At 37.4% G+C, this 21979-nt stretch overlaps 1 protein-coding gene across 2 annotated transcripts in view; it reads left to right on the top strand.

Annotated features, from left to right (window-relative positions):
* ptpn4a (protein tyrosine phosphatase non-receptor type 4a) overlaps positions 1–21979 on the top strand; it is a 53995-nt gene that overhangs the window by 27425 nt on the left and 4591 nt on the right. The window contains exons 6-23 of one of the 2 annotated variants that reach the window (XM_084421483.1): positions 80–124; positions 415–467; positions 2456–2576; positions 2986–3073; positions 3389–3477; positions 4835–4898; positions 6170–6342; positions 8991–9059; positions 10488–10622; positions 11371–11532; positions 17323–17476; positions 18777–18860; positions 18967–19023; positions 19358–19514; positions 20331–20497; positions 21432–21522; positions 21607–21668; positions 21765–21911. In XM_084421483.1, the coding sequence (XP_084277609.1) occupies positions 80–124; positions 415–467; positions 2456–2576; positions 2986–3073; positions 3389–3477; positions 4835–4898; positions 6170–6342; positions 8991–9059; positions 10488–10622; positions 11371–11532; positions 17323–17476; positions 18777–18860; positions 18967–19023; positions 19358–19514; positions 20331–20497; positions 21432–21522; positions 21607–21668; positions 21765–21911 (1918 nt within the window). The remainder of the gene's footprint in view (positions 1–79; positions 125–414; positions 468–2455; positions 2577–2985; positions 3074–3388; positions 3478–4834; positions 4899–6169; positions 6343–8990; positions 9060–10487; positions 10623–11370; positions 11533–17322; positions 17477–18776; positions 18861–18966; positions 19024–19357; positions 19515–20330; positions 20498–21431; positions 21523–21606; positions 21669–21764; positions 21912–21979) is intronic. The other variant, XM_084421484.1, reaches the window with a different exon arrangement.

Raw genomic sequence — 21979 nt, forward strand, 5'->3', positions numbered from 1 at the left:
TTATTAGATTTTTTTTTTTTGTATTTTTTTGTCCAGTGGCTCACATAAATGATTTGTCATGTTCTTTCCATCTGTGTAGGTACCTGTATTTTCTACAGATTAAGCAGGACATACTCAGTGGAAGGTGAGCTGGATGTTGTGCGACTGTTTTAACTATAAATCTTTCTAAGTCCAGTTGCATGGTAGGTGCGTTCAGTAGTACGGGCATTCAGTTTACTTGTAAATGATTGTAACTGGTACTATGTTGATTGTTCATTCAATATTCATCTTGTGATACCACTGCAGTTTGTGCTTCTGAAGTTGCATGTGCTTAATGTTCTTTTATGGTTACTTGAATATAGTAATTTGGGACCAATTTGGTTTGATCTCCAACATGTTATACTGTTAATTTAATATAATATATATCCTTCCCAGACTGCCCTGTCCGCACAATACTGCCGCACTCCTGGCATCATACGCTGTTCAGTGTAAGTATGAGTTCTTCTCCTTCATTGGAATGAACGGTTGTAGGATCTAAATGACAAAGCCACAAAACTAAATCAGTTTTTTAAAGCAGAACGGTATGTGACGGTCAATTACATGTGGTTTGCTTTAATTCTGGTTTGGCCTCTTTAATGTTACAACTTTAAATCCTGTTTAATGTTATGTTTGGTGTCAAACAAGTGGCGCCTGTAATTCTCTTTCTTGAGTGAGAGGAATTGATAGCAATTTAGCATAGCAGCAGAATTATAATTAAAGTTGTTTTCTGCCTATGATATGCACCACATTTCTTTTTCCACGTCAGGCAATATATCTCACCATAGATGGTATCATGCAAACTAAAATCCAGTGCTGAGCTTCCCAGCAAACCACCGAAATACAACAGCGCAAGCTCAGCATGGTACATTCCATCTGTGCACAACCTCAACGCTTAACAAGCACTAGCTTGTAAAACAGGAGTATATGCGAGCAAGAAATCTCTCTGAAGTACAGCAGGCACAAACACAGCCCAGCACATCTGAGTTAACCTAATAGTGCCCACTCGAGATGGAGCAGTGACATGGCATATCCCGGGCCCTAGGGGGTCCGCTTGCCAGATTGAGCTCAACAATAATGACTCTTGACAGATTGCTGTAGTGAGCACATTTGCTCCGGTCTCTCCGGGGCTTTTAGCGTGCAGTTTGGGCGCTATATAGGTCATAGGGGATTCTGTTGAGCCCAGTAGCCTAGGACAGCGCTATCTATTGCAACTTATTTTGTTTGCTTTAAGGTTTACTGACAAGCAGCCATAATGGCAAAATTGATGCTAAATGCTGCAGTTTATGTTGGTTTTTTTCAGTCAATGGAATTGGTTTAGCGGATTTGAAAGACTTGTGTGTTTGACATGATAATAAATTTGAAACAGGTGTTTAATCATGCTAAACCCTTGAATAGCTTTAAGCATTAGTGTGTTTTGTCATTGTATTCTAAAGTGAGGATGAATGTAATGACAACACAATGCTTAGCTTTTAAGTGAAGTTGAATTGGTCTCGTTCAGTCAATGTGCAGTCATAGATTGTCTCAACATGTTTGATCTGACAACATTTGGCATGTGTCAATAAGAACATGTTATCTCAGCAGAATTTTTTTATGTAATCACTCTAAAACACTCTAAACCTGTAATGTGAACTTAAAAATTGTATATTTTTACATATATAAAATATATAGAATATTCTATCTTACGAAGTCAAAAATACGAAAAAGGTTTGCACAATCCTCAAACCAAAACAGGGATCAGGTGCAGGACAAAGGAGATTAACTAAAGCAAAAAACAAACGTAATGTCCGCACACTGATATGACTGCTCCAGAAAAGTATTTATTGCAGGTCTTTGCCTGACGAAGACCTGATGGTCGAAACGATGCAATAAATATTTTTCTGGAGCAGTCATATCAGTGTGCGGACATTACGTTTGTTTTTTACATTCTATCTTACACCTTGAATTTATATGATTGTACACATCTTAATCATTATTTTCAATACATTTTTCAAATAAAGTTAAAAGCTGTTTCTTATGCTCACCAAATCTGCATTTATTTGGTCAAATTTCTTTACAGTTAAGTTCAAAATAACAGGATTTATTTGAAATATAAATATCTGTAACAATTTAAATGTTTTTCTTTTTACTGTCACTTTTGATCGGTTAAATGAATCCTTAATAGAAGTATATATATTTTCTTATCTATTTCTTTTATATAAGTTGTAGACATATAACTTTTAGGGCATTTTGCTTCGATTTTATGTCACATAATAATAGTGACACATAATAATATGTGTAAGTCACACACAAAGCGAGTGATCAAGAGATGTGGGCACCAGTGTGTATCCATAGTGATCCTGCCCCTTTATACACATTATCGGGTGACTTTGTCTGCATGTTGCACTGTTATGAGTCATGGCTGTTATTCATAACACTGTGGTTGTATTGTGTGATTCAGCTGAGCTGGGTGATTTCAGTGAGGCAGAGAATTTGCCGGGATACCTGTCTGAGTTCTGCTTCATCCCCAACCAGCCTCAGGGCTTTGAAAAAGATGTCACCAAACATCACCAGCAACACAAGTAAGAGTCACCGCTCTAAACTTACTCTGGCTGAACTCTGGCCAACCCTGTCACTATTGTAATCAAATATTCCTTTCAGCACATTACATTGCTGTCAGAAATTTGCCACAATGGAGGAGTCTGGTAGATTTCACATATGGCTTTATGAATATTCATGAACACTCACATGTGCTTTCTCAGTGCTCATTACTTAGTACGTACAGTGTAGAGCTGTGCTGAGAACAGGAAAATCATTGTGCTCCACGTCTTTGCCATACTGACAAATCGGTGGATTCTCAAAGACGGCAATTTAAGCAATTTACACAAGTGTTTTGTGCACACATACCTCTACTACTTCTTGTGATGTGAATCTGAAGCATATGTCTTAATTTTTTACCTTTTATTCTCCCCTTTTTTGGCCTGGGCACAGTGGACTTAACCCAGCACAGTCTGAATTCAATTATCTGAACACGGCACGAACGTTGGAACTCTACGGAGTGGAGCTGCACTATGCAAGGGTAAGTGTGCCAGTGCTGTTCCATTATGTATCTACACACAAGCCTCTTTGTATAGAAAGCGAATCACTGAAACGAGCTCATTTCTGGTCTGTTCCGCACACAAAGCTATTGTATAGCTTCAGAAGACTTAGTACTTTCATTGTATGGGAAAGAGCCTTTTGCATAGCTTTTATGTTCCATGAAAGTAAGAAGTAAGAAAAGAGTTTTCACTTTTGGGTGGACTAACACTTTAAACAACATTACACAACACAGTTTCGAAAACATTTAATGATCCTCATTAATAATTTCTCTCTCTCGCTCTGTTCCTGCTTTCAGGATCAAAGCAACACAGAGATTTTCATAGGCTTGATATCAGCTGGCATTGCCATCTTCAAGAACAGGGTACGAATCAACTACTTTCCATGGTAAGTGAACTTGCCTACTTTGTGTAATTCGGGTTCAAGTCATGAAGTGTAATGACTGTGGCTGAGGTTGCAAACTGAGCCAGTTTGAATGTTAAGCATTGCTGTCAGCCTCAAGGCATCCTTGAATGAAGATTTCCAGTTCAAAATGCAGTTTTTGTTGCTATAAGTTTTTGTGTTAATGTGTTGTTTTAACTAGGCGTCAGTCAACGCTGAATGTTTGAATGCTTCACAATGTAGGACAATATAAGAACAAGTCAAGTCAAGTATATTTGTATAGCGCTTTTCACAATACAGATTGTATCAAAGCAGCTTCACAGTATTAAATTAAAATAACACAACAAGGTTTGTTTCTAGTGGAATTTATTGATTGATAAAATCAAATTAAATATCCCCCAAATATCCCCAACATATTTGCATATTACATATTATATACTATATTATATTGCATACAACATATTATATACATAGAACATTATATATTATTCACTCTTAATTGTTCTATAACTATATCACTTAGTTTCTATTGATTTGTTGATTTTGTCAACTTTTAAAATATGTGCATATCTATATTTTGTTATTAAGACTAAATGTTCAGACATTTTTAGATTTTCCATGTTTTGGTTGCACTCATTTCAAATTGTGAGAAGTGGAATAGCCGATGTGGAATGGATAAAAGCCTCTGCTAAATGATCAAATGTAAATGTAAATAGCGGCACCCAAATCCTCATCGGCCAAAGCTTCCCCCCACCCCACACCAGCAGACTGTTTTTCTGGCACACAAGGCCCAGCTGCTCCTGTAGCTGTTGTCCAAGCACCTCCCATTTGAAATACACGCACAGATGCTTTCCAGGCAAACTATGTTTAGCCCAGAAGAGAAACAGGGTCTGTTTACCACAGATGTCAACTAAGCTCTCAGGGCAAACGGTTGCGCTTATTGATTATTTTATCGCTCACCACTGTAGTTCATAAAGTTCAATAGTGATGGTTAAAAAGAGTAAATGTATACAACGCTGACTATGGATGCACACAAATATGTGGATGTTCAGTTTGACCAACTTGAGGCAACACTGTGCTGTACTATTTGTGTGTGACAGAATGTGTCATAAGTGGTTGACACTCCTCCAGCATGTGTTTATTCAGACATTTGAGAGTGTGTGTGTGTGTTGTGTTGAATATAAGTATGTAGCTTCACTCTGAGTCATATTTTAATTGGAGTAATGCTTAGAGAGACACAAAGGGCCATGAAATGGGTCAGGTAATTTTAACAGCGCATAAATGTGTTTGTTGCTGCCCTGCAACAATGCAATGTGTTTTTGTGTTACCAACAAATTCTTGTTTTTTTTCTTCTCTATTTTAGGTTGAAGATTGTGAAAATATCTTTTAAATGCAAACAGTTTTTCATCCAGTTAAGAAAAGAGGCGGTAAGTGGTACACCTTTTTTTTTCTTTCTGTAATTCTAGATCAATTAATCATGGCAACTTAAAGATTTCACAACACATTTAACTTCTGTAATGTAATGCATTTCTGAGTAAACCAGGAAACATAATCTGACACATATATGATACATATCACAAAACAAAGGTCGCCATTCACAACGCGTCACAATATCGTATTTAGATTTTGACTGAAAATGTAGGGCATTATATTGACTGCACAAATAATTAAATAACTAAATAAATATTAATGTTTTAAAATTATTGTATTAAAACAGTATACATTTATAATATTAAAAATATAATTTATTCTTGTGTAATGTGTGGCTGCATATGTGTGAAGTTAACGTTCAATTTAAACTACAATATTTTTGTAGTAAAAAAGTACAAAAATATTTGTAACTACAATATTTCCTCTCACTGTTTGCTGATAACTATGTAAAATCATAAGATGACTCCAAAAGACATCATCACTCCCATTTAGAAACTGCAGAGAGCGGTAATTCCTATTAATAAATCATCTCAGTCAATATCAAATTAAATAGCATAATGGCTCCCATTAGCACCACTGATCTTTGTTTATTTGAAATCCCTCTGTAATTACTGCCCTGCTGCCAGTGACGATGCAGAGAGAGATAGACACTCTTTACAGCTTATTAATTATGGAGAGTAGATGATGCATTTTGCATGTGGGGGAGCAGGATGCGACCTGACATCAGAACTATGCTGATTGCTGAGACTCGACGAGAACCTGTGTGCCTGAACCGGGTTTCAACTGTGTCACAGACCCTCTGCTGGAGACCTCAAAACACCCCGGCGGTGTAAATAATAAACAGGGACCTTTCAGAAGCAGTTGTACTAAAAGCAGAACTCAATGATGTCATGATCCATAATTGATGCCCAGATGGCAGCGCTTGGCTGAGTGGGTCCGATTTCCCTGGACCTGGGTCTTAGGCCCTGCGATTTGTACAACCAAAAACAGTCTGGGAAGTGCATTTACCCCCCTCTGGAGTCCCCAGTGACCAATGGAGCCTTGCAGATTGGAGTGTCAGGCCTGATAGGTCTATCCAGAGCAGAGGTTTCTGGATACTTTGGCTAGGTTTCAAACGGAGGCCCAAGTTAAGAGCAAAACAAGACGACATAATGTGTGTAACGTTCAGAGCAGGGAATGTAAATGACATCTCCTTTTTTTGGGGGTTAAGCATGCAGTATGCTTGGTTTAACCGCCTCAAGATCCTTCCTTCTTTTTTTGCCTACAGCACGAGACAAGAGATACATTGCTCGGTTTCAACATGGTCAACTACCGAGCCTGTAAGAATCTCTGGAAGGCCTGTGTTGAACACCACACCTTTTTCCGGCTAGATCGGCCCGTTCCTCCACAGAAGAACTTCTTTTCGCACTACTTCAGTTTGGGCTCCAAGTTCCGTTACTGGTAAGACATTCCTCCAGTGTTCCTACACATCCACAGCCCTTTGCATTTCTTTTTAAAAGGGGCCAGATAAAGTGCATGTAGTTTGAGGAAGTGCAGCTTGTTATGAATTCCTATCAGTTATCAACAGTTAAGATTTTTATTTGATCTGCCAAGTCAGGCCATTCCTTTTCACTTTTTCACTTGCTCAAAAACAAAACAGAAGAAAATTATGTATTTTAATATTTGTATGAATTTAAAAGTGTGTGTGTGTGTGTGTATATATATATATATATATTTATATAGTGAGGAAAATAAGTATTTGAACACCCTGCTATTTTGCAAGTTCTCCCACTTGGAAATCATGGAGGGGTCTGAAATTGTCATCGTAGGTGCATGTCCACTGTGAGAGACATAATCTAAAAAAAGAAATCCAGAAATCACAATGTATGATTTTTTAACAATTTATTTGTATGATACAGCTGCAAATAAGTATTTGAACACCTGAGAAAATCAATGTTAATATTTGGTACAGTAGCCTTTGTTTGCAATGACAGAGGTCAAACGTTTCCTGTAGCTTTTCACCAGGTTTGCACACACTGCAGGAGGGATTTTGGCCCACTCCTCCACACAGATCTTCTCTAGATCAGTCAGGTTTCTGGGCTGTCGCTGAGAAACACGGAGTTTGAGCTCCCTCCAAAGATTCTCTATTGGGTTTAGGTCTGGAGACTGGCTAGGCCACGCCAGAACCTTGATATGCTTCTTACAGAGCCACTCCTTGGTTATCCTGGCTGTGTGCTTCGGGTCATTGTCATGTTGGTAGACCCAGCCTCGACCCATCTTCAATGCTCTAACTGAGGGAAGGAGGTTGTTCCCCAAAATCTCGCAATACATGGCCCCGGTCATCCTCTCCTTAATACAGTGCAGTTGCCCTGTCCCATGTGCAGAAAAACACCCCTAAAGCATGATGCTACCACCCCCATGCTTCACAGTAGGGATGGTGTTCTTGGGATGGTACTCATCATTCTTCTTCCTCCAAACACGTTTAGTGGAATTATGACCAAAAAGTTCTATTTTGGTCTCATCTGACCACATGACTTTCTCCCATGACTCCTCTGGATCATCCAAATGGTCATTGGCAAACTTAAGACGGGCCTTGACATGTGCTGGTTTAAGCAGGGGAACCTTCCGTGCCATGCATGATTTCAAACCATGACGTCTTAGTGTATTACCAACAGTAACCTTGGAAACGGTGGTCCCAGCTCTTTTCAGGTCATTGACCAGCTCCTCCCGTGTAGTTCTGGGCTGATTTCTCACCTTTCTTAGGATCATTGAGACCCCACGAGGTGAGATCTTGCATGGAGCCCCAGTCCGAGGGAGATTGACAGTCATGTTTAGCTTCTTCCATTTTCTAATGATTGCTCCAACAGTGGACCTTTTTTCACCAAGCTGCTTGGCAATTTCCCCGTAGCCCTTTCCAGCCTTGTGGAGGTGTACAATTTTGTCTCTAGTGTCTTTGGACAGCTCTTTGGTCTTGGCCATGTTAGTAGTTGGATTCTTACTGATTGTATGGGGTGGACAGGTGTCTTTATGCAGCTAACGACCTCAAACAGGTGCATCTAATTTAGGATAATAAATGGAGTGGAGGTGGACATTTTAAAGGCAGACTAACAGGTCTTTGAGGGTCAGAATTCTAGCTGATAGACAGGTGTTCAAATACTTATTTGCAGCTGTATCATACAAATAAATAGTTAAAAAATCATATATTGTGATTTCTGGATTTTTTTTTTTTTAGATTATGTCTCTCACAGTGGACATGCACCTACGATGACAATTTCAGACCCCTCCATGATTTCCAAGTGGGAGAACTTGCAAAATAGCAGGGTGTTCAAATACTTATTTTCCTCACTGTATGTATATATATATATATATATATATATATATATATATATATATATATATATAATTATTATTTTATTATTATTTATATTTTTTATCATTTTCATATTTCTCACTATCACTTTCTCATAATTTTTACATTTACCATATAATATTTAAATTTAAAATTTAAAATAAATAAATTTAAAATAAATAAATGAAATTAAATATCTATTATTAGACATGTTACGTTTATTTACGAATAAAATTTGCAATAGTAGCTAGAAAGAAACCCAATTATATTGATATAGGAAACTGTGGCAACAGATCATTCTTGTTGTTGAACCAGGGTTATGTAGAACAATGTAAAAGTTATTCTTACAAATCTCAAAACTTTTATTTTGTGTGGCATGATGCACGTTTAATTTTTTCTGCTGAGGGAGGCCACAGTCACCAGAAAGCTTGACCTTCGTCGACATCAACAAATACTCTAGTAAATCATGGAGATAAACTCTTGAAAAATAGATGATGCTCTTTAAGCCACTTTTAGATGTAGGGAAACTAGGATGAGGAGGTGATCAATAATTCATCTTGCAATGCTTTCTAGATTTATAAGTGTTTATTGATGCTCTCTATAGTGTAATAAAACATATTTGAACTCTGTAGCTTTGAGCAGCAAGAGCCTCATATAAAATGAGGCCATTCACAGAATTGGAGGTGTCAGGCAGGAAAGTCACATTATATGTTGTGAAATATGGATTGAATCCTGACCAACATTGTACATCTCTTCACAGTGGGAGGACGGAAGCACAATCTGTTCAGTATGGCAAGGAGAAGGGAATCAAGGACAGAGTGTTTGCAAGGTAATGTGAGCTTGTACTTAAGGGATTTTGTGTTGGTGACCGGTTATGATATGGTTCTTCAGTTAATGATATGATAATGATAAATTATATGATAATTAACATATTTGGTCTAAAAGAGTATTTATTTCTGTGGAAGTGTTAAATTTCTTATATATACTACCAGCTGGTGAGGAGGAGTGACTTGGTTCAGCAGGTGAACTTTAGAAGGATCTTTACTCGCAGCTTTGAGATGTTTGTATCAAAGTCCTTTTTAAGTAAATCAGTTCACTCAGTGGTCACTGTCTTAATAACACCCCCGAGTAGATGTTTTCAGTCACGAAAGTACAGCTCCTATCTACTAGAAATTTCCAAAACTGTTTGCCTAGCTTATGTTTCAGTCGTGTGAATAAAATCACTACTACTGACAACAGAGTAATGTGTAATGGAACTTCTTTAGCTCGAATCAGGCTACTGTAATGCTAACATAGACTACAATTCAAAAATTTAGTAAGTTAAAAAAATGTTTTGTTTTTTTTTGCAAATTGCTATAGGTTTTTTTTATTTTATAGGATACTTTGAAATTGAATAGGAAGTTCAAATGAACAGCATTTATTTGAAATGGAAATCTTTTGTAACATTATAAATGTTTTTATCTACTTAATTGCTGAATAAAATTAATTTCGTAAAAAATACACGTATATTGACCCCAAACTTTTGAACTGTAGAGTACATGAACATTATAGAGCAAAAAGACCAGGTAATGCCATTGTCAATAGAGAATTATTGAATAATGAGTTACTGCTCAATCAAATCATATTAAAATTTCCAATATAATCTAATACTTTCACCAAATTGTTGACAATGAGATTTGTTATGCATTTTTTTTTAGTCTAATATCCTTTCTGAAAAGCCTTTTATTTTTTTTACTATCTTTTACGACTTTTCAAAAATGTAATGCTTTTATGCACTTGAGTTGTTTGAAATGTTAACAAATACAAAATTCTCAAATGATGAGCATAGTCAAACATGTATTTGTTCTTGTTTTATCTCAAAATAATGATGACATTGGCAGTAGATTGTTCTGTCTGACTTTAAGAGTGGATACTGGTATAACAGAACAAAATATGACAGCGCTCTTGAATTTTAGGTGTGTTTTTTTGTGCTAAAAAGAGATCTCTCACTAGGGGTTACTGTGTCTAAATGTACTGAACGTCTGCAGTTAAACATTCAAAATATAAATGTAACATTGTAGTACAATATCTCAGGAGAACATAAAGGTAAAATGATACTCAGAATTCAGTTTAAAAAGAACCTGATCTCTGATCTCAAATTAGATAATAGTAATCTGGAATATCTAACTCAGACAGTTAACACAAGCTTATAATTGACCTTAGCCTTTGGTTCTACTGGGGTATGGCAGAGATTAACAGAATGCATTTCATCTCTCAGATCTCCCAGCAAGCCCCTGGACAGAAAGTTGATGGGTGTGACAGACTGGGAAGCAGTGAGCAGGAACTCACTGTCTGAAGAGAGGCTGGAGACCCAAAGCCTGCCCACCCGCTCCCCCCCTGGGACACCCAACCAGTGAGTGCCTCTCCGTTTCATTGAAACTTTCAACCTAATGAGCAAAGACACTGCAGGGTGCTTTGGGGTGATGGGTGATGGGGGTGGACAAGTGTGTAAGCTGTATGTAAGTGAATCTCACAATTGCAATTAGTCACATTTCACTCAAAAAAATAATAATTATACTTTGCAAAAAGAAAATGACTGATTTTTTTTGTTTTGTTTTTTTTTAATCAGCACAAAGGCACTAAATATAATTTAACTTCTATGTAAACATATTTCATGCAAAAACATGGTCCTGAAAAGGCTTAAATTCCTAAAGCAAAATATATTATAACTGTAATGATTTTTTCTTTGACTTGGGGGTAAAATACGACCTAGACATGTTCTTGACAGGTTTTGTGAGTTTTACCTATGCAGAAAGTCAGGGAGTCGGACAGCTGTTCAAGGAGCTCTGATGAAAACTGTCACTCTCAGTCAAAGATTCAGAGATGGACTTCAGCATTATCAGTAAACTAACAGTGACTGTGTTTTCAGGAAGAAAGAGAGACTGTATGAATGCAGTAAAATAAAAAAATAGGGTTAGACTTAGAGTTAACATTTCATCATATGTTATAATGCACTGCACTCTTTACAGTCACTATAAATGCTACTGTGAAAAATGTATTTGTTTTAATAGGTAAGAACACCTTAGCCAGAGGATTTGTAATTTACTCATAAAACAAACAGCTGAAAATGATTACAGCAACTATAAATGTTCTGTCAACAGTAGAAACTCCTTATTTGTGCAAGAGGGTGCCCGGCTACGGCCCTCTTCCATGGGTCACCTGGTGGACCATGTCATCCATGCCTCCCCCAGCCTTCCTCTTTTCTCCAATCACAAATCAGCTTCCTCTACACAAGCGAACAGCATCAGCCTGGAGTCTACGCCGTAAGTACTTCCTCTTATTCAGAAGGAAAACAGTCCATCCTCAAGAACTGGCTTTGGTAACGCTTTATTATTATTGATGGTGCGTCCTAAGGTTCCCCTCGTGTTCATACTTAAGCAACCACCCAGAACTAACTAGTAACGATCTAGTGACCGCCCACAATAACAACATAGCAATGCGTGGATTATGCCTTTTAAAGGATAAGACTCTCCAGATGTCAAAGTCCGACGGATGAAATGCTGATATTTTTATTCAAAGTAATTTCAGTGACAGTTTATTTTAATCTTTCAGTAGAATACCCTCGAAAACCAACTCTTTTAGCAGACGTTTGGTATACTTGCTTTTTTTTTATTAATGTACTTTGTAATGCATTTCAAGTCTTGAATGTTTGCTTATCCATACCGCAGTGCCGCTCTAACTTATTGAAACATTAAATCATTTCAGTTATTATAAACCCTATTTAAAGAAGCCACATAATTTAGTGTAAAAAAACAGAAGCGCAAGTCTGTTCCTCAAATGGGAAAAGTGGTTTTTCTGCACCAAAACCATCTTATATTGGCTGTTTGTTTTGTCTCTGCCTTCCAATCACGGCTACCACCCTCTGTCTGCGCCCTTAAATGGCCCCGAATGGAAACTAAACGCACGCTGCGCAGCTGTAAAACGTGTTTACCGCTCTCATAGTGTAGGGCACAGAGTTTTGGTTTTTAACGGTGCATGGTAAACATGTCAAGCCTTTTGTGATCCTCTTGAATAGGTCTGCAGTATACTTAAGCCTAATGACATTGCCAGTGGCAGATAGGCTATTTGCATGACATGTGGTGGTTTTGACTTTGTTTGCTGAGCTAGTTTAATTGAAATATAACACCCCACCCCCTTTCCTTTGTTTCACTCTTTAAACCGTTTTAGAAATGACCTGTTTACGGTTGGGGGCATCACCACATAACATGTCTGAAAAAAAAAAAAAAACATTATTCTTTGATTGCTTTTTTAATTAGTATTACGGCTCAAAGTAATTTGATAGTGTCACAAAATTTCTTAACGTGATTTTTATTGAAAGATTGAGGTGTATTTATATGCCATTTTTAAAGGTCATTTGTCAGAATGTGATGCCAGGAGGACATAAGAAGTTAGAAGGTATATTTTGGTTCGAATTAGATTTTGATTGGTGAGCATTCTTACAATGCTTGCTATTTATTTATTTATTTATACAAAAGTTCATTCATTCTATTCTTTTTTCCCCCCTCGTTTATGTGTTAAAATGTATGCAGTTTGACATATATAAAATAGCACAACACCATGTCCTAACCAACCACAGCTGCAGAATGTAATGTGCAATTGGACGTTTTGTCAAGTGCTTGGTTTCTAATTATGTGGTATTGCTGACCTACCAATATTCATACGCTATGAATATTGTCGGCTCTGTGATGAATTGCTTATGTTTTGCTTTTGTAAGTCAATTTGGATGAAAGCATCTGCTGAATTCATAAATGTATAAATTGCTTTGGATAGCCCCGCCCACAATAAAATCTCATAAGTCCAACATCTGGTTCTTAATGTGTATTATACATCAAATGTGTGTTCGGACACGGTTGTAGTTAAATTATCTTCACACAAAAAATGTGTAAAGTGTAAAATATATTATTTTATAAAATATAAAATATGTTTTTACACATTAAACCTGGTAAAATTACCAGATTGACTTTTCCTGTAAATAGATGTTCACACAAGCATCGGCGTTCAGTCTTATTAACGGAAAGATATTTACACTTCAGTACCAGAATACTGGCAAACTCTGTAATGTCAATCATCAGAAATTAAACACTGCACTAAATAGAAGCACTTTAGTTTCACTAACTTCTGAGTGTCAGGAGTAAGGGGATGATCACAGAGAACGTGTTTTGCTCTTAAAAACATGAGATGCATAACACTGTAGTTACTATAGTACAGCCGTAACTAATATATAGTGCGAAAAATTAACTCCAGCGCCACAGTGCTAATGAGTGGAAATGAAGGCTAGGTCTTTAGTGTGACGTGGCGCAATGGTCAGAATGGTCTGTCTAGCACGTTTACATAGAAAAACAATTAAAAGCAGCAGATCTTACTGTAAACATCTCCGACAGAGCTTTATGATTGGCCCAAAGCAGGCTTCTTATGTCAGCGCGTCGTGACCTAACCCTGAGTAATCCTTTTTTTTTTCTTCATATTGCATCATTAATTTACTAGTAATGTTGCAACTTCTCAAACTGGAAATTGACAGAAATGATTTACAGTATTTTGGAATACGTGAACTCTAAACGGTAATTTACTGTCAGTTTACCCTTAAAGGGACCTTATGTGTAAAAGGCTATTCACTGTAATCGGGAAGTGAGAGTTTGGCATATATTAGGGTCTGTGTTGGAGATGTTTATTGGGCCGGTAAATGTCATTCGTCTTTCTGCTTTCTTAGTTTATTTATATATAATTTAAAGGAACTGAATATGAATATATATTTCATAACACACAGATTTATGCATAGCTAATGCTTCACAATGCTTCACAATGCATGAAATGCTTTCTCTTCTGTTTTAGCTTCCTGTTCACCTAAAGAATAGACCAACATGCGCACACACACACGATACTTGTTAGTCTGTTACAGTTCCAAATGATGACATAACCACCTGCTGTAGATACTCAGAACTGAACTAAATTCTTTTTTATTTTTATTTATTTTTATAGCATTCTCGATTCATGAAACTATTCGGCTCATACGAATCATTTGTTTGAGAATTGGACTACACTGGTTGTGTTGTATGTCCCTGCTGTCTGTAGATAAACAGACATTTGCTCTATGACCTTTGGCCTGCTCAACTTCTCTGTATGTGTGTGATGTGTTCAGTTTGGGTCACTTTCTGACACCATGCTAGGGTGCAGTAGCGGTAAATTTACTTAAAAGGACTGTAAATTTAGCTAGGGCAGATTCTGGGTTAGCGCTAGTTTATAATAAACTTTTGTAAGCCTTATATTCTAATCGCAGAACGCACACAGAACACTCTTGGCAGAGGTTGTGTTATTCAGCCTGAGAGTGGCACTCTAGTGTTGACTGACAGGCTTTAAGTACACACGACACATGCATAGAATGCTATCTTAGAATTGCCTTAATGTAGTATTTATTGCCTCCAAATGTTGTTTTAAAATATTACAAGTTGTGGAGGAATTCCAGTGAGGAAAAGAAAGCCATGTCTATTCTCAAACATAAAACAAACACAACAGAACTATAAAAAGCTATTTACATGAGCACGCTTAAGGATTTATACTTTCATTAATTTGATACGCTAGTCCACATAGGAAGAACAAACATGCCAACTAGTTACTGACCTGATGCAGACTAATATACACAAAGCTGAAGCTTATTAATATCGTCTTGGTCTGGAGCGAGGTTTACGCAAGGTAATGTGAAAACAAACAGGGCTGCCTGAAATCTGCCCCAGTGGCTCTCAATCAGATCACGCTGCAGTTCCATTTTTCACCACATATTTACATTGGAAACCTATGGGGCGCTGTAGAGCTGGGGAGGGCTCAGGAACCCGCTGCCTCACTTAGTATCATTATACATGCCTGCCGAAGCCATACATTAAGTTTTAATATAGACCATACATAAAGCTTCTCACTTTACGACTTAAAATCGGAAAAATATTTGTTGCAGAATGCTGAACACATTTACAATTGATTGATTGATTCAGTTTATATAGTTTATCTATATTTTGGATGAATATTTTGACGAGCCACGGCTGCTGGGGTGAAAACATGAAAAAAAAAAAAAAAAAAAAAGACTAGCGGGGTCAGTAAGAGCCGACGCACACATTGAGATGCGCACACTCGTATACCCCATATATCCAAACACACACTCAGATACTCGTGTCCCCCATGGTGTGGTGTAGTGATGGGGACAAGACCGCCTATGCCGAGTCCGAGTCAAGACCGAGTCTTTGAAGGGTCGAGTCCGAGTCGAGACCGAGTCCGTTGGTTTTCAAATTCAGTCGAGTCCGAGTCAAGACCGAGTCTTTGAAGGGTCGAGTCCGAGTCGAGACCGAGTCCGTTGGTTAACATGGGAGGATTTGAACTTGAAACACGGAGTGTACTGACGCCGTGGTTAAAACAACATTGCTTATGTTTGTTCATGTTTATTTGAGGCTATAAATTAACTAGAAGGAAGAGATGATCGGTTCACGAGCAGCTTTAACTGATGCTCTACAGCGATCTGTCACTACACATTTAAGAGCCACAAAACGGTATTTATTGTTTAAATTTCTTTTAAAAAATGACCAAGTTTGAAAGGCGAGACTTTGTTTAATATGTTTAATATCAAAAGTAACCGAAAAGTAACCTGGTCTGTCCTGTCTGTCAGCGTGTTGTCAGTCTCCTCTCTGCTCCGCGATGTATTTTTCACTGCGTGAGAACATGGTGTAACGTGAGAACGGTGTAGCTTGTCGGACATAGCGACAGTAACTAAGGGGGGCGGGTCTTTGCGAACAGTCAATTAAAATTTTCTAGTGGTATCAGAGCCCGTCTACGGAGAGCCTTGGCACTCCCTATTCAGCCCCATTGTATTGATTTTGGTTGCAGTTCCATTAGAATTCCACTGGGGGTGATCGCGAGCGAGTGCAGACTGAATGGGAGTCAATGGGGCTATACGGCTAAATGTGTCTCTTTCACCCGATTGCTGTTGAGAAATCTCAGATTTTATTGTAGGCTTTGCAAGTTCAACATAGGTTATAGGTTGAAAGTTGAATGAACGAGTACTTTTTTTTTTTTTCGATTTCTTACAGGTTGAGTTGTTGTTGCCCATAACACGCTAGCATTCTGCTAATGACGTCAGCATTCTGACGTCATTGACATTTTAAAAGACTTTTTAAACCAAATAAGTGGCTCTAAAAAATCTAACACCCAGCAATGTGTAATTTCTTTGCATCTCCTTTCGAATACAACATTCAAATTACTAGACAAAAAATTATATCCTGAGAAAAGTGGATTTTGACGGTTTTTCGCCATAGACCTCCATTCATTCTGCACTCACTCGCGAGCGCCCCCGCATGGACAGAGACGTGTTACTGCAGCCAGTCCAGAACCCGGAAGTAAGCAGAGAGTGCCAATTCTCTTCCTATTAGACATTCTCTGGTGGTATGTATTCTAGTGGACTAGTGATGGGACGAGACCGCCTATGCCGAGTCCGAGTCAAGACCGAGTCTTTGAAGGGTCGAGTCCGAGTCAAGACCGAGTCTTTGTAAGAACAAGTCCGAGTCGAGTCCGAGAAAGCAGAAATCGGTCTCGAGACCGGACTCGAGTCCGAGACCGGACTCGAGTACTACATCACTAGTGTGGTGTTCATTGGAAGTGTGTGCCCAAGTGTGAAAGCTAAAACAATGTGTTGAATAATTCAGTGGTTCACTGGATTGTCACAGTATAATGTGTGCAGTTCAACTGAATAAAATATATTGAGCTGAATTGTGCTAAACCTTTTTTATGTCTCTGCTAGCCGTTTGCTACTGCTAAACTTTTTACGAAGCTTCATTCATGTGTTGGACAAAAATGATGGTATTGGAACCCTTTTATTAAAGGGATATTTCACCTATATATATTAGGGATATTGACATCATTTACTCACCCTCGTGTTGATCCAAACATGTATAATTTTCTTTTTATCTAGCAAATCGAAAGATGTTTTAAAGAATGTTTTGATGCTCTTCTCAGTGAAATGCAAGCATAAATATATGAATATTTATTATATATATTTTTATTCTCCCTGAATATAATAGGTCTCCGGAAGGCGTCGAAGGACCGCCTCCTGCCCTCCCACCCAAACAGTCCCGGAAGAACCTGAGCCAGCTTATACTGTCCCACTCCCAACAGGACTTGGACAACCACATCAACGAAATGTACGATGTCCCCATAGCAACAGACAAGACCATGGTAAGAATACATCCACTGACTCACTCGACCCAGACTCTTTGTGCTGCTTTGTTGTTCCTTTTTCCAAAGTTGGCATTAATAGTCCAGCGTCCCTCCCTTCTATGGTACACCGCTGATGTGGTTGCTCTCTCAAAAAGTTATAAAACACTGGGTGGTTTGGTGCACGCAGTTCCTTGCACATAAATCATTTTCACTGCCTCAGTGCGAGTTAATATTTCACATGTTTTTTTATCTAAGATATTTTCTGTCTTTTAAGATAAACACTACGTTTGTGAAAACTAATAGTAATAAAGCATTTTATGTATGTAGTATTTTTCATACATAAAATGCAGGCCAAAGTACTTCATTCTTTCAGTATGCAATATTTAAAAAAAAACAAATACAAAATAAGGATGAAATCAAAAGATTGATATGTGACCCTGGTTCACAAAACCAGTCACATGTCACACGGGTATATTTGTGGCAATAGCCAACAATACATTGTATGGGTCAAAATTATCGATTTTTCTTTTATGGCAAAAATCATTAGGATATTAAGTAAAGATCATGGTCCGTGAAGATATTTAGTAAATTTCCTACCGTAAATATATAAAACATTTATTTTTGTGAGTGAATGCGGCACAATCGCGAACATAAATGAACAACTTTAAAGGAGATTTTCTCAACGTGACAAATTTTTTGCACCCACAGATTCCAGATTTTCAATAGTTGTATCTCGGCCAAATATTGTCCTATCCTAACAAACCATACATGAATTGAAAGCTTATTTATTCAGCTTTCAGATGATCAATAAATCTCAGTTTCAAAAAATTGACCCATGTGACTGGTTTTGTGGTCCTGGTCCAGGGTCACATATAAATAAATAGAGGCGAAAAAAGCTTAAAAAATAAGTGCAGTGACTAAAAGGGTTTCAATGTTTTATTCTAAAGCTAACTAACTAAGATGTTTTCAAAAGCTATTGTGATCGCTTGGAACTTGGTAAGATTTTCCAGATTTTGGGGGGCGTAATGGCTTATAAGCGGTCTGAGATCAGGTGAAGATGTGCCAATAAAATAGCTCAAACAATGATTTGAAACATGCTCAGAAACTGTAAGAAGAAAGAAATGAAGCAAGCAAGAAAATGTAGGAAGGTGCCAAGTCATACAATGCTTTAAAAAACAGATAGAATCCTGTACTTAATAGAAAATGTATGCAAATTTGATAAAACAAATGCAATGTGCTGTTTTAAATTTAAAACTTAAACATAAAAAATGACACTCAAATATTGACTTTATCGTAATTTTTTCTCTCAAATGTTTAGCCCAATGGTGTCATTCCTCATGACAATCTTGTCCTGATCAAAATGAAACCGGATGAGAACGGGAGATTTGGGTTTAATGTGAAGGTAAAATGCTCAGCATATGTCATTCATTGTAACTGATTGTTGATGATTTAATGATTCCATTGCCTCTTAGAAATCATCTCTCTCTCTCTCTCTCTCTCCTTTTTAGGGTGGCTCTGATCAGAAGATGCCCATTATTGTGTCTCGAGTAGCACCTGGGACATCGGTATGTTTAATAGACTGTTTATTGTTGTAAATACTGTAGTATTACCCTTTATAGGGCAGCTGGGAATGGATTAAAGCTGAAGACAATAAGGAAAGATTAATTGAAGAGTGACCTCTATAGGATTAGCAGTGAACTGCCCTGTGTGTCAGTGTTTGGTTTATGCCTTTGTTGAAGGATTTATGCTGCTTTTCATTCAAAATTGCATATGGAGTTTTCCTAGTTGATATTTCTGACTTGATAATAGAACAGTCCAAATGAAGAATTAAGATCTCATGTGTCATCTAGGTGCAAGTAGTTTGAATTTCATCATTTTCTGTCTTTATCTCTTCTCCAGGCTGATTTGTGTGTGCCTCGACTGAACGAGGGCGATCAGGTTGTGCTGATCAACGGTCGAGATATTGCAGAGCACACACATGATCAGGTGGTCTTGTTCATCAAGGCCAGCTGTGAGAGCCATTCCGGGGAGCTCCTCCTGTTGGTGCGGCCCAACGGTGAGCACTCACCTGATTAATAAACAAATCTTTTGCTGCCTTCAAGTCATGTTGAAATGACTTCACTACCATTCAAAAGTTAGGGGTCTGTACGATTCTTTTTACGTTTTTGAAAAGTCTCTTAGACTCACCAAGGCTGCATTTATTTGATTAAAAATACAGTAAAAACGCAATATTGTGAAATAATATTTGAATTTAAAATTGCCAATCTTATGTTAATATATTATAATAAAATTGAATTTATTACTGTGATGGCAAAGCTGATTTTTTTCAGCAGCCATTCATTCAGTTTTGATCATGAAAAGATCATTATAATATGCTGATTTGGTGCAGAAAAATGTAGTATTATTTCTTAAATATTTTGCTGCTTAATATTTTTTGTGGAAACTGAGATAATATTTTTATAGTATTATTTGATGAATAGAAAGTTCAGTAGAGCAGCATTCATTTTTAATTAGATGGACTCTACAAACAGTGAACTCACTTTTGATTAATTCATCCTTGCTGTATAAAAGTCTTTTGAAAAAGTCTTTTCAAAATGGTGCAATTATGTAAATACTTCGGATAACTAGATATTTTTATTGAAACCTCTTTGAATTGGGGCGCCATGATTAAAGAATCATGGATTTAGTTTTATTTTGACCAGAATCACTTCAAATGCACACATTATAATTATGATTTCCAAACTTAAGTATAAAGACAGCCTTTGATGTGATTCATTCACTTTTTATGGCTTTTGTTGGGGGTAAATTATTTATTGTCCTTTACACCTTGTGGACTTAGCTGCCATCACAATAACTGTTTCTCTGTATGTAGCTATCTATGATGTAGTTGAGGAGAAACTGGAGACAGAGCCTGATTTTCAGTACATCCCAGAGAAATCTCCCACAGACCCATCACAGCTGGACCAGGACGCCTGGAGGGACTCGATGCTGCAGTTAAAGGAGGGTCTTAACAATGCTACTATACTAGCCCAGTTTGATGTGAGTTAACAAACTGATTATTGTCACTCATTCTTTTGAGTTCTAACTAAGTTCATGTTTTTTCTGCCATTTGTTTTTTATAGTAGCACAGAATTCAGGTTTCAAGTAATTCGATCTTTACGATCAAATGCTTTTACTCCATCAATGATTAAAAAAGCTGTCTTCTGTTCTCCACAGGAAAAAGGCAGTTTAAGCTCATATGCTATTGTTTATCTAAATTGCTCATTTACAGAATGCTCTGAAATCAACAGCAATCAGGGTTATTCAGGATGTGGTCATATCAAAAGAACTTCCTATTACTTCCTGTCTTTCATTAGGAAGCTCTAAAATCGTCCTGTTAGTGTGTGTGGGGTTTGTGTATGTGTATGTTGATAATAAAAAAAAAAAGATGGGATGCATGCTTTTTTGCTCATTGTGCTTTTATGTGGCCATGCATGGATTTACACACAAAGCACTGAATGTGTCATTGAAGTAATACATTATTGAAATTCTTGGATAATAAGAGTAAGCAGTCATTCCCACAGAATGCGTTATGCATTTCACTGCACTTCCTGTTGATTTTATATGTAAACATGCACTAAATGGACATGTTTGACCATTACGCTCATGTCTTTTGCAGCGTCTCGTGCAAGACACGGCGTTCTAAAAATGGCAGAGCTCAAGTTTAAAGTTCAACATTTGAAAAAAAATGTTTTAATAATTATTCCACTACCCAGCGTCTCATGTGCAAAAACGTGTTCAGATATAGTGTAGTGTCTGCCCACAGTTCATGTTTTGTAAAGGAAAATTTAATGTATGAAATTTCTGGTCTAATACTTGAAAGTTGAAAAGAAGGCATGAATACTGAAGGTCATAACTTAAAGTTGTGTGTCCATTAATGAGTTTTCATTCAATGGGATTTTTGTAGACTGACTGTTTTTGTTTTGTTTTAAAGCAACTGTATCGGAAAAGGCCTGGAATGACAATGTCATGTGCCAAATTACCTCAGAATATTTCCAAAAACCGCTACAGAGACATCTCACCTTGTGAGTATTGCTGCACGCCGTTCCTTTGTACTGATAACCAGTGATAAAAAAAAAATGAATCAGTTTTTGTTGTTTTCTTGTCAGATGATGCTACTAGAGTCATCTTGAAAGGCACATTTGACTACATCAATGCAAATTACATCAATGTGAGTAGCTCATAATTATTCTATTATCTCGCTGCGAACTCAAGCACCCAGCGAAAGATGGACTGTGATAGTAATATTGTTCTGTCATGTTCGCAGATGGAAATCCCTGCCTCCCGTCTCATAAACCGCTATATCGCCTGCCAGGGGCCGCTGCCCAACACGTGCCCGGATTTCTGGCAGATGACATGGGAGCAGGGCTCCTCTATGGTAGTCATGCTTACTACTCAGGTTGAACGAGGACGTGTATGTATACCTCTTGATGTTTGACATAAATTTTTATGTCTTTTCTTAACTTTTTGAGCTAACATCAT

The sequence above is a fragment of the Rutilus rutilus genome (genome assembly GCF_951802725.1).
Source record: "Rutilus rutilus genome assembly, chromosome: 10".
NCBI classification, from domain to species: Eukaryota; Metazoa; Chordata; class Actinopteri; order Cypriniformes; family Leuciscidae; genus Rutilus; species Rutilus rutilus.